The sequence below is a fragment of the Lepidochelys kempii genome, chromosome 1, assembly GCF_965140265.1.
Source record: "Lepidochelys kempii isolate rLepKem1 chromosome 1, rLepKem1.hap2, whole genome shotgun sequence".
NCBI classification, from domain to species: Eukaryota; Metazoa; Chordata; order Testudines; family Cheloniidae; genus Lepidochelys; species Lepidochelys kempii.
Window position 1 is genome coordinate 101,473,414 of NC_133256.1, and position 12,178 is coordinate 101,485,591.

General features: G+C 40.1%; 1 protein-coding gene across 2 annotated transcripts in view; it reads left to right on the forward strand.

The window, feature by feature from the left end:
- The window catches only part of TPP2 (tripeptidyl peptidase 2), a 75,684-nt gene that overhangs the window by 31,108 nt on the left and 32,398 nt on the right, over window positions 1–12,178 (forward strand). For both annotated transcript variants that reach the window (XM_073348954.1, XM_073348965.1), the window contains exons 14-18: window positions 2,619–2,776; window positions 4,417–4,493; window positions 5,189–5,295; window positions 10,428–10,582; window positions 11,547–11,663. In XM_073348954.1, coding sequence (XP_073205055.1) covers window positions 2,619–2,776; window positions 4,417–4,493; window positions 5,189–5,295; window positions 10,428–10,582; window positions 11,547–11,663 — 614 coding nt within the window. The remainder of the gene's footprint in view (window positions 1–2,618; window positions 2,777–4,416; window positions 4,494–5,188; window positions 5,296–10,427; window positions 10,583–11,546; window positions 11,664–12,178) is intronic.

Sequence of the window (12,178 nt, forward strand, 5' to 3'; positions counted from 1 at the left end):
GAGGGACTCTGTCCTGCCAAGCAGTGACTGAGAAAGGCTTGGTTTTCACAGTAAATAATAAACTGAGTAGGAGCTCACAGTGCGATGCTTTGATGAAAAGAGCTAAGGCAACCCTTGGACCTATAAATGGGAATAATGACTGGGAGTAAGGAAGTGATATTTACCTTGCTATTTGGCAGTGGTGTTACTGCTGCTGGAACACTGTGTCCCGTGCTGTCCTGTATACACTTCAAGAAGGATGCTGAAAAATTGGAGAGGGTTCAGAGAAAAGCCAGGAGAATGATTAGTAGGGATTCTCAAACTTCATTGCACTGCGACCCCCTTCTGACAACAAAAGTTACTACACCACCTCAGGAGGGCAGGTCAAAGCCCGAGCCCCACCGCCCTGGGTGGGGGGAAGCCAAAGCTGAAGCCCAAGGGCTTCAGCCCCACACGGGAGGCCTGTAACCCTCAGCCTTGCCACCAAGGTCTGAAGCCCTCGGGCTTCGGCTTAGGCCCTGGGAGGTGGGGCTCGGGCTTTGGCTTGGCCCTGGGCCCCGGCAAGTCTAACACCAGCCCTGGTGACCCCAGTTAAAACAGGGTCGTGACCCACTTTGGGGTCCCGACCTACAGTCTAAGAGCTGCTGGACTAAAGGATTGGAAAGCATGGGAGAGATCAAGGGAGTACTCAATCAGTTTTTCAAGGAGAAGGTTAAGGGATGACTTGATCAATTTATAAGTACCTAGAACAGAAATCTCATAATAGGGTGCTCTTCAATCTAGTAAATAAGAAGATAAGATCCAGTGGCTGAAAGTTGAAATTCACCTGGAAATAAGGCCAAAAAATTTTTTTTGACAGCGAGGCTAATTAATCATTGGAACAACTTAACAAAGGGTTGGGTCAAGTCCATCACTGACCACTTTTAATCAGGTTTGGATGTTTTTCTACTTCAAACTGAAATTAATTCATGGAAGTCCTAAGGTCTGCAGGAGGTGGGACTAGATGATTACAGTGGTTCTTAAATCTATGAAAACCAGTTTAACCCTTGCTTAAATTGGTTTAGTTTAATTCGGTAATTCACCAATACAAGCTTTAACGTTAATTTAGTTAAACCTCATGTAACTTTTCTATAATAGACAAGCCTCTAGATTCTGGAGCATAGATAACTGCATCCAAAAGAGGACTGGCTTGCTGAGCCACGGCGAGATTGTTTTCCATTGGGACTTTCTTATTTTATCCTTCTCGGTGTCATAGAGGACTGTTTCCAAGATATAGGTATAAACCACAGATTAACAAAATAAAGGCCAATGTTTTTCATTTGGCAGATTTCTAAGATAAATGCTCAACATGTTGCATCTAGTAGTGATTATAAGTAAGCATTCTTCTTCTCACAATGTTCTGTTAATCTCTGAAGGTCCTGTTTGAAACTTGTCATTGGGAAGTATTCCTTTCAGAAGTTTGAGTATCAATGCCTTTTCAAAAGTTATTTCATACAAATTTGGATATAATACAATTCTTAAATATTGAATAGTTCTGTTACAGTGATCTTTTAGTTCTGATACAGTTATGTTTAGGGCTGTGATTTTTGTCACGGAATCTGACACTTCCAGAGACCTCCTTGACTTGAGCCGCAGCGCCTGGGAGCTGCAGGATCCCCCCACCGCCCATGATGGCTGGGGACTCTGAGCTCCCAGCCACAGCGGGTGGAAGGGGGTGCCCCGGGAGCTCCCCATTTTACATATTTTAGTAAAAGTCATGAATAGGTCATAGACTTCCATGAATTTTTCTTTATTGCTTGTGACCTGTCTGTGACTTTTACTAAAAATATGCATGACAAAATCTTAGCCTTAGTTACATTAGAGATGATGTTACAGCATGGTGAATGCATTGATTTTTACACTGCAGTGGAGGACCTGAAAAAGGTGAATGGGGAAGGAAAACTATTTCTGTATTTAGGCTATGTCTGCCCTGGGAGCTAGGGGTGTCATTCCCAGCTTGAGTAGACATATTTGCACTAGCTCTCATTGAGGTAGCATGCTAAAAATAGTGAAGTAGCCTGGGCAGTGGTGGCATGGGTTAGCTGTGCCAAGTACAGACCTGCCTGGACCCCATGGGTATGTGATTGGGGCGACTAGCCTGTGCTGCCGTTGCTACTGTGGCTACACTATTACTGTTTGCATGCTAGCTCAGTGAGAGCTGGATATCACAGCCCCAGCTCCAAGTGTAGACATAGCCTCAGATGATCATAGGTGGAGTCCTTTTAAAAAAAAAAATTGCGTTTTACTGAAATGGTTCTGAGAATTTCATTGAGGGTTGGTAGGAAGAAGGGTTTCCAGCTGAGAGCACCAGAATTCACTCATGGTGATGGTGCTGCCTATCCAAGAGAAATGGTAACCATTTTTGTCTAAGGGAGTGCATCCCATTATCAAGTCAAACATCTTTTTTGTTTCTGAAAGGTAATTTTCAGTGGCACTTCTAACAATAAAAGCAGCTTCTTTAAAGGTTTCAAGGAGTGGGTTCCCACCGTTAATAGTGAGACATGCACACATTGGTGGACATTTTTTTTTTTGTTACTGTGGCGCCTAAACATTTGTTTGGATTATTGTATTAAAAGTTTAAAAATTGCATCTTGTTTCAGAAAACACCGAAAGAATCTCTCTCCAACTTCATTTAGCTTTAACTTCAAATGCAGCATGGGTTCAGTGTCCCAGTCATTTAGAGCTCATGAACCAATGTAGGCATATTAATGTACGTGTGGACCCACGTGGTCTGAGAGAAGGACTACACTACACAGAGGTATGAAAGTACTTATATTTATAAACAAAAGTATTTGCTGTCTCCCTTTGCTGTGGTCATTTTCATTTAGCTTTTAGAAAAATCATTTTTCTAGTAGATTATAGCATCCAAAGCTTTTAATTTATTTTACTTTCTCCTGTACTGGGTAGCAAATGCTGTTGCACAGTTAGTTTATTTAAAACAGGAAAAACTTGTGGTTTCGTGTAAGAAAAAAGTAAACCATGTTCTTTACCTTGCCCCCTATTTCTGCAAAATTTTGTAATATTGACAAAAAGCAATTACGTTTTTTGCAGACTAGTAGTATAGATTTTTTTTAACATTTCAGATAATTTTTCCAGTTAACTCTTGTAATTTATTACTACAAGAGACTTACCATAGCTGTTCAGTGTGTCTTAACTCTAAATATTTATAACTTAATGTTTTTATTAGATTTTTAAAATAAAATTAAGCATTTTTATCTCTTTTTGAAATATCTGAACCTCTGTGGGTATATCTACACAGCAATTAAACACCTGAAGCTGGTCTGGGTCAGCTGACTGAGGTTCATGGGCTCAGGCTGCAGGGCTGTGAACTTGCTGTGTAGATGTTCCAGGGGCAGGCGGGGTCCCACAGTATGCCCAGCACAAATGTCTGCACAGCAATATTTAGACCCGCAGTTAGAGCCCGAATCAGCTGACCTGGGCCAACTGTGGCCATGCCCCAAGTTTTTTTATTCCAGTGTAGACATGCCCTGTGTGGCTAATACTTCCCTGTATGTGGAGAAGGATAGTGGAGTTAGAAGTGTGTCTTACTGAATTAAATGGGGAGGCTGCTTTCAATTCAGATGTTCTACTATTCTCTTGCCTTTTCTGTTCTCTCCCTCATTTTTGCCCCATTGATCCTTTTTAAAATAGTTGACTATCCCCCCAAAGAATCCAAAACTTAGAATGGCACTAAAACGTTTCCATTACATTGCAGCTGGAATTTTCAAATGTTGGTGGAACAACAAAAATAACTTTCCTTGTTAGAAAAAAAGCACTTCAGGTTTTTTAGAACAATTATAAAAAACTAAGGTCTCTGATTGCGCTGCAGTAGCAGTGAAGAAATTTGTCAAAGGGTCTGGAGGTAGTATGGTTTCAGCCATGCTGATATTTAAGGCTGGGACTTAAACAATGCTTGATGGATTGTGTGCACAAAAAATCAAGGTGTGGAGAGCAATAATGGAAGTGTAAGGGGGTGGCGGCGGGGGGGGGATTGAGAGGGGACACAAGACAGCGGTGTAGGAAGAGGTCTGAGCTGAAAATTAGTCCTTACCTAACCAAGTAACTAAACTTGTCATATGTGATTGTACAGTGCAGAAACCAATGAAAAAGTACGGGATTCTGAATGTACTACTTAAAAATATTTTTAAAAGTTGAATTTATAAAAAAAAAAAAACCTACTAATTCTTAAACTGGTGGTACTTTAAATGTTTTTCTGGTGTGGCAGTGATTAAAGCCTCTTCAGCCTGTAGCCCCTCTAAGTTCATTGAGCAATAATGATACAGATGCAAAATACTCCACAGCCAGTCTATAGAAGCTCACTCTGGTCATATTACATCATTTTAAATTGCTTTAAGACATGATGCTGTGTAACTACTTTTATTTTGATTAATTCGTCAGGTATGTGGTTATGATATAGCAACGCCTAATGCAGGCCCTTTGTTCAGAGTTCCAATAACTCTTATTATACCAGCAAGGTCAGTGAACATTTACTTTTTTCTTTTTTACCCCCCGTGCATGGCTACATAATCTGACTATGATATATTGTCCTAGCTGCTTTCTTGGGTCTTTCAGCCAGTTCTGGTTTCATTTGTCTCAATATCCAAGCTAATATAAGTCCTCTGCCAGAAGGAATAGTGCAAATTGCCCCATCCTGAATACAGAGGGGGCAATAGAGAGAGAAGCTGAGTTAATGTAAATGTAATGCCATTGTCCTCACCCAGTGGTGCTGCATGAAGACTGGGTAGTGAAGAGTCACAAGCTGATTTATAGTTTATTGGTGGAACACCAAGAGGCACCAAAATCCTAAAGCCAATGTTGTCTGTTAACATGGTGTGTCTAGCTCCTGTTGGAAATGCGATGAGCTCATGTCTGACAAAAACTAGTTGTCATGAATTACTATGACCGGTGCTGATGGGCTCTGAAGAGACTCTGGACATAAAGATGTACTTTGCATGCAATAACAGTGAAGCTCATTCTGTTATGGAACACAGGTTCCCTTTGAAATAAGCACTTGTGCAAGCAAGGGGCATCATGATCCAAAGTGACAAATGTCCCATGGTCTCATCTGTATATGAGCCATGGGGATTTTAACCCCACTAGCTGCATTTTTAAGATTTCGAAAAAGATTATTCAGTTTTAAAGTTATTAAACTTTAAAATTATATTCACAGAATAGATGAATCTTCACACTATGACCTTTCATATACTGATGTGCATTTTAAGCCTGGTCAAATCCGAAGACACTTCATTGAGGTTCCTCAAGGAGCTACATGGGCTGGTAAGGAAAATAAAAATACAAATTTAACAAAAAATTATGTCTTTCAAACAGGCAGTACTCCCAGTGATTTCAATGGAAGTGTTATGAGTAAGACTTCAGGATTAGATCAATGAATTATTTGTGAAATGCTTTATTTTTTTTTATTTTAAGCTCTTTTGGGAGAGAGTATCTTTTATATATATATATGTATATATAGTGTCTAGCACAATGGGACTCTAATTCTGATTGGGTTTGTGGCACTACAAGAAAAAATTACTAAATGATAATTGGGTATATTTGCATCACTGAGGGAAATTTGTGTGTGTAATACTATAATTGACCCTCTTTTGTCTGGCTTAAAAACAGGAACATGATGTTAAAGGGGACGTGCCAGTATTCCACTTTAGAATGCTAATTGCAGAGTTATATGCTGATTGCCTATTGTGACAGACCCCCCTGGGTACAACTTGGACTGTGGGACCGCAGCGTCCCCTTTTTCTCTCTGGGTCAGGGTACCCCTCTCACTGTTCTACTAGTGGCCAGCAGCCCCTTCAGGCTTCGCTCTGACACAGCCATTAGCATGTGAAGGCACACCCAAAGTTGCATGCAGGCTCTCAGAGCCACTTATGAATTATACGCAGGGAAATAGCAGCAAATCCCCCTCTCCCCCAGCCTTGTACCCCAGATATGTACCATCTTACATAACTCAAGGCCTTCTTTATCAATGCAAGCTCATTAATTAGTTTGCCACTTCATCAAAGGATAATGGACATGTCCCAGGCTTCGTAATCTGAGCAGATCCCCCAAGCACTTATGGCAAACTCACAGGTTAAGATTAAATATTAAAATAAGTTTATTAACTACAGAAAGATTTTAAGTGATTATAAATGTTAAGCATAAAGGTCAGTATTGGTTACATAAGAAATAAAAGGTAAAATTGCAGTCTAAATCCTCAACTTTGTCAGACTAAGCACAATTCAAAGAAGGCAGTTTTTCTTACCCCACTAGGAGTTATAAGCAGTTCACAGTTCTTAATACACAGGCTGACTTCCCTGCTCAGCCTGGTACCAATCGCCTCAGTTCAAAGTCTTTTTTCTTCCAAACATTCTCATTGCCTTCAGAATAGGTGGGGGAAGAGAGGTGGACTCATGATTCCATTGTCCCTTACTTTATACTCTCAGTTCATGTGAATGCAAAAAAACTGGCTCCACCATGGAGTCAAGCATCACATGTCCTGAGACCTTGCTGAGTCAGAGTTAAGCAATCCCCATTATGTAAATCTCTTGTTTACAATACTCCTGTTGATCAATTGATGGTCACTTAACGCCGGTCGGGATGTGGCTCACCTCCTTTGTTGCCAATTGAGAGCTAGCTGTGGGCATCTCCCAGACTCGCAACATGTTCAATAACAACCATATAGCAAAATTTCATAACTCCATGTACAGTGATGATATACATATTTTGATAGAACAATGAGTTTCAGTAAATACGAAGTCTCATAGTATACCTTACAAGGCATTCTTTGTACAGAAGTCATAACCATATACAAATGGTGAATGTGGCGGTTACAGGGTGCTATTTTGAGGTGCAATATGTCCCACCCATATATAGCAAGAGTAAGAGGAGCATTCAGCATTTCTTTGTTTCCTTAATACGTATTATGGAGGTTCTTTCAAGCATTTCTTTTTAGAAAACAATACAAATGTATTTAGAACTTAACATGGCTGTTTAACGTTTTGCACTTTATTAGAGAATATTAATGTGTGTTGGATGGAGTTGTGAATGTATTAATCTAATGTGAACAAGAAGTAGATACTAGCTTATTCCATGTGAAAGTGTAATTTAATGTGGTGGGGACAGTTTTGATTGTAGAGTTCTTGGATGGTACAAGGTTATAGAATTCATATTTGGTTTTGTATTCAATTTTTACTCTTGACCAGTATTACAGATTGGATTGTTTGAGTTTGGTATGGTCTGGGAAAGCCAACAAGATAACTTGTGGGTGCGTGTATTGATGTAATATCCAGGAGTAATTAGGTTACTGTTGAGTGGTGTGTAGTTGCTAAGTAGTTAAAACAGAGAGGTAGATTCATCTTTAAACCTCGTCTTTCAGTGTTACTATTGTTATGGCATTCTAAAAATTTGGCTGTGCTGTACTTGAAAATAAAAAAAATTTGAGGCTTTTAATGTTTATGGTATTATAAAGTGTCTAGATATAGGAAATTGGATTTTTTTTTTTTGTTGACCTTGATGTGGCGATTTGCCTTAAGATTAGTGGATATTTTAAACAAACATACATTTGTTTTGATGTGAACAAAATGGATCAGTGAGACCATCAGCATGCAAAACATTCCATATCGTTTCATATGATGAAAAAAATGCCATTGAAAACTAACTTTCTTTTGTGAATTTCTTGCCCTGTTTCTAACCAGCTACAAAATAATTTGAGTAAGGGATTAGGCAGCATACAGGGGAATATGACACGTGAATAAAATGGCTGTGACAAATCTCTTCATTGTTTGTTTCTAGAGTTCAACACCAAGGGTTTTTTGAGGTAGAATAAATATTCTTTGGAAGTTGTACGATTAGTACATAAACGGCATTGAGAAAAATTTTCAATCTTAATTTTCTTAGTTATTTCTTAAATAGATATCTTTTTATAATGACTGATTGCTTTCTATTATCTTAAAAAGAAAAGGAGTACTTGTGGCACCTTAGAGACTAACCAATTTATTTGAGCATAAGCTTTCGTGAGCTACAGCTCAAAGTGAGCTGTAGCTCACGAAAGCTTATGCTCAAATAAATTGGTTAGTCTCTAAGGTGCCACAAGTACTCCTTTTTGCGAATACAGACTAACACGGCTGTTACTCTGAAACCCTTCTATTATCTTAATTTTGTTTTAGCTAAGCCATTTATGCAGTCTTTACATACATACATACATAAAAAAATAAACAGAATAGTGTTTTAGAATAATTCTATTACAACATCAGATTAGTAGTTCTGTAGCTTGGGGCAAATCAAGAGCATATGGCCTGTGTGTGTGGTTTTTTTAAATACAAACCTGAAGTGGCCACTTTAGGTCAAAAAGTCTGTATCAAAAGTCTTCTCTAGCAGGTATTAGCAAGCAGGCTGGTAGCACCACCCGTTAAGCTTGCCCCACACTTCCCATTATAAACCTCTGTTTTCAGTTGCTTATAACTAAGGCTAAGTTTTAGTCAGGTATTTTTAGTAAAAGTCATGGACAGGTCACAAGCAGTAGACAAAATTCATGGCCCGTGACTTGTCCGTGACTTTTACTAAATATACCCCTGACTAAAACTGGGCGGGGGTGGACTTGGGGGGGACGGCACGGGTGCTGGGGAGGGGGGTACAGCGCGGGTGCTGGGGAGCGGCAACCCTAGCTCCACGTGCTGCCTCCGCTCTGCCCGAAGCCCCAGTTCTGTAGCTCCCATTAGCTGGGAACCGCAGCCAGTGGGAGCTGCGGGGGCAGTGCCTGGCTGCCAGCAAAGACAGCATGTGGTGCTAGGGGAGCCCCCCTCCAGGTAAGCTCTGTTCTTCATCCCAACCCCAAGCCCTGATCCTCCCCCCCCCCCCCATCCATCTTGCCACAGTGAGGCAAGACTGCCCCAGCAGCAGCCAGTGCACTTGAGCCAGCTGCACAGGGCTGCTGCAGAATTCACGGAGGTCATGGAAAGTTACAGCATCCGTGACCTCCATGACAAACACTGAGCCTTACTTATCACTTTGCAAAACTTCAATCACTTGGGCTGAAATTTCCCCAGGCTGCATTTTTTTTGGAAAGCTTCAACCAAAATGGTTCGACCATTTTTGAGAATGAGGCTAGAGAAAAACATATTGTTGCCCGTGTTAGAAGAGGAAAAGAACAGAAAAGATGTTCTTTGAGAATCACTAGCACCCCATGCTTTGGAGTGGAAGCTTGAAATTTGGTAGCGGATGTGCCTCTGAAAAATTGCACTTTTCACATGCTCATTAGAGATTTTTGCCGCTAAATTTCCCAAAGATTCTATTTGTCTTGTACATGTTCCAGGGCAGGGCTCAGCAGGGCTTACCCTCCAATTGCAGTTTCCGTCTGCTCTGGCCATGCTGGGTCTGGGCAGCAGAAGTGACAACAAGGAGCTTGGGTCTCAGAGCTTTCCCTGCTGGGACCAGGCAGTTTGTGGAGGAGGAGTGAAACGCAGAATTGTCCTGGGACAAGGATTGGGGAAGACCAACTTGGGACAGGGACAGGTTAGAGGGGAAGGAGAAGAAGGGGTAAAGCTTGGGGAAAATTCACACACAAGTCTGTGCCTGCTAGAGCACATGCCCATCCAGAGTTTCAAATGGAACCCAAGATTCCTGAGTGTCACTATGCCTCTGTCAGCAAATGTCTTTGAAACCCTCTGGCAAAGTGTCTCTCCCCTTCAAGTGCTGTGGTCCACACAGAGGATGAGAACTTAACTGAATCCTTTGTCACGGAGGCACCTGATGTTAATGGTAAAATTCTCATTATCTTCAGCGGGAGCAGGTTGGAATCCAATGTCAGGGTGTTTGTGTTTAAAAAATAACAATCAAAAAACCTATACTGGTTAGTCAACAATTTTCACTGCTCTATCAAGTATCACTTATTTTCTGTACAAAGTCTTGCTTCGCTGGTTTTCCACCTCGAGAAACTCTTGTTTGTATACATATTATTTGACATTACTTTAATCATGGATTTCGGGTATGTCAGTACAGCAGTAAAACACCCGCAGCTGAACTGGGAAGCTGACTCAGGCTGCGAGACTGTAAAATTGCTGTGTAAATATTCAGGCTTCGTCTGGAGCTCAGGCTCTGGGACCCTCCCACCTCGTGGGGTCCCATGGCCCAGTCTGGAACCCCAGCCTGAACGTCTACACAGCAATTTTTAGCCTCCCAACGCGAGCCTGAGTCTGCTGACCTGGGCTGACCGAGCTGCGCGTCTTTTATCCCAGTGTAGACGTACCCATAGGCACTTGTATGCTGAATAATAACTGTTTTTTTACAAATTACAAATACGTTGGAGTCTAATTTTCTTGTCAGGGTAAAATATTTTTCTCTAAACATTTTCCATTCTTATTAGCTTTATTGGCTACTGAAATTAAACTCTGTTTTGAACATTTTTTTCTTTAATCTAGAAGTTACAGTATGTTCCTGCTCAACTGATGTGGCTGCCAAGTTTGTTCTTCATGCGGTTCAACTAATGAAACAAAAAGCATATAGAAGCCATGAGTTCTATAAATTCTCATCCTTACCAGAAAAAGGATCAGTGACTGAAGCGTTTCCTGTCTTAGTAAGTTAATTTGAATTTAAATATCAGTATGTACAAAAATTAACAGTACAGTATGAAAGAAAATTGGTTTTGTTGAGGTGTTATGCAGAGAACTTAAAGAAGCACAATATAACAGGGCCTGGATTCAATTGGAATTATGATGTTGAATTAGTTTAAAATTAATGCACTATATTTCCACTCTTTTGCAAGTCGTCTTTATTACTCCATATTTTATCATTTTGATGTTAAAACTGAACATAAGTGAATTTGGTGTCTTCAGTTGCTGGATTAACTTAATGCTTATTAAAGAAGACAGATTGGTAATCCAAAATCTGTTTGTTTGAAGAAAAGGCACAGTAAAGGTAGTGATAATGCAAGATTCCTCATGTTGCCACATTAACATGCCTTAGCCATGACCTGGAAGTCGTATCGGAGTTCATGCTCTGTGTCCATTCAGTCCTGAGCCTCTTTTTGAAAATGCCATAGAACTGTACCTAAATTATGGTACTCTTGCAAGAGAGAGTGAAGTCCGTGGACCACACTGCTTTCAAAACTAAATATTCATTTCTTCATCTTGGCTTTCCCTCAGTGAATTCTACATACGGATAGGCAACAGTCTCTCCCTCTTCTTCTGTAAACTAATCAAGCTGTTTTTCCTGCAAACTGGGAAAGAAGGAAGAAGTGTTATTTGAATGTATGTTTATTTCAAACCTGCTTATATAGAAAAATGCTGCACCTATCTCTGGATTGTTGTGTTCATTGCTAGGATATCAGACATGATTTATTGGAATTGTCTTGCATTCGCAGGGCAATCCTAGTTTCCTGGCCAATTCTGTGTAAACTTGGATTACTGGTATAATTGGAGTACTTTTGAACTGCATGCAAATTCCTTTGTTCTTATTAATTTATTTTTAGGGTGGGTGGGGAATGAGAATGGAAGGTGAGGATGTGAATATGTCTAACTTTTGTCTTTTCTATTATCCAGGGTGGAAAAACCATTGAATTTTGTATTGCTCGTTGGTGGGCCAGCCTTAGTGATGTCAGCATTGATTACACAATTTCCTTCCATGGCATAGTTTGTGCTGCTTCTCAGTTAAACATAGTGAGTTTTTTCATATTTTACTTTCTGTTGATCAGTTCAAGAAATTCTTTGGTGATGAAAAGATCGCTAGTTGCAACTTGAAGAAAACTCAGACTATACATGTAGCTGAGATACAGGTCAGTGATTAATAACTCTTAAATGCACAGTAATAGGAACAGGAACCCACAGAAATGTATTGATCACGATTAGTACAAAAAAGCTTGGATTACAAAGAGTATATAGAAAATTTAAAAATTTCTGAGAAACATACTTATGATCTGATCTTTTTTGCTTTGTTCATCCATTAAACTTCCAAGTATTTACAGGAAATAATGGTCTAGGACACAGGTTTTTCAAACTTAAATTCCTAAAGTAGCAATGGGCTTAAACTACAGCAAGGAAGGTTTAGGTTGAACATTAGGACAAACTTCCTAACTATCAGGGTAGTTAAGCACCAGAATAAATTGCCTAAGGAAGTTGTGGAATCTCCGTCATTCTAAGTTTTTAAGAGCAGCTTAGATAAACACCTGTCATGA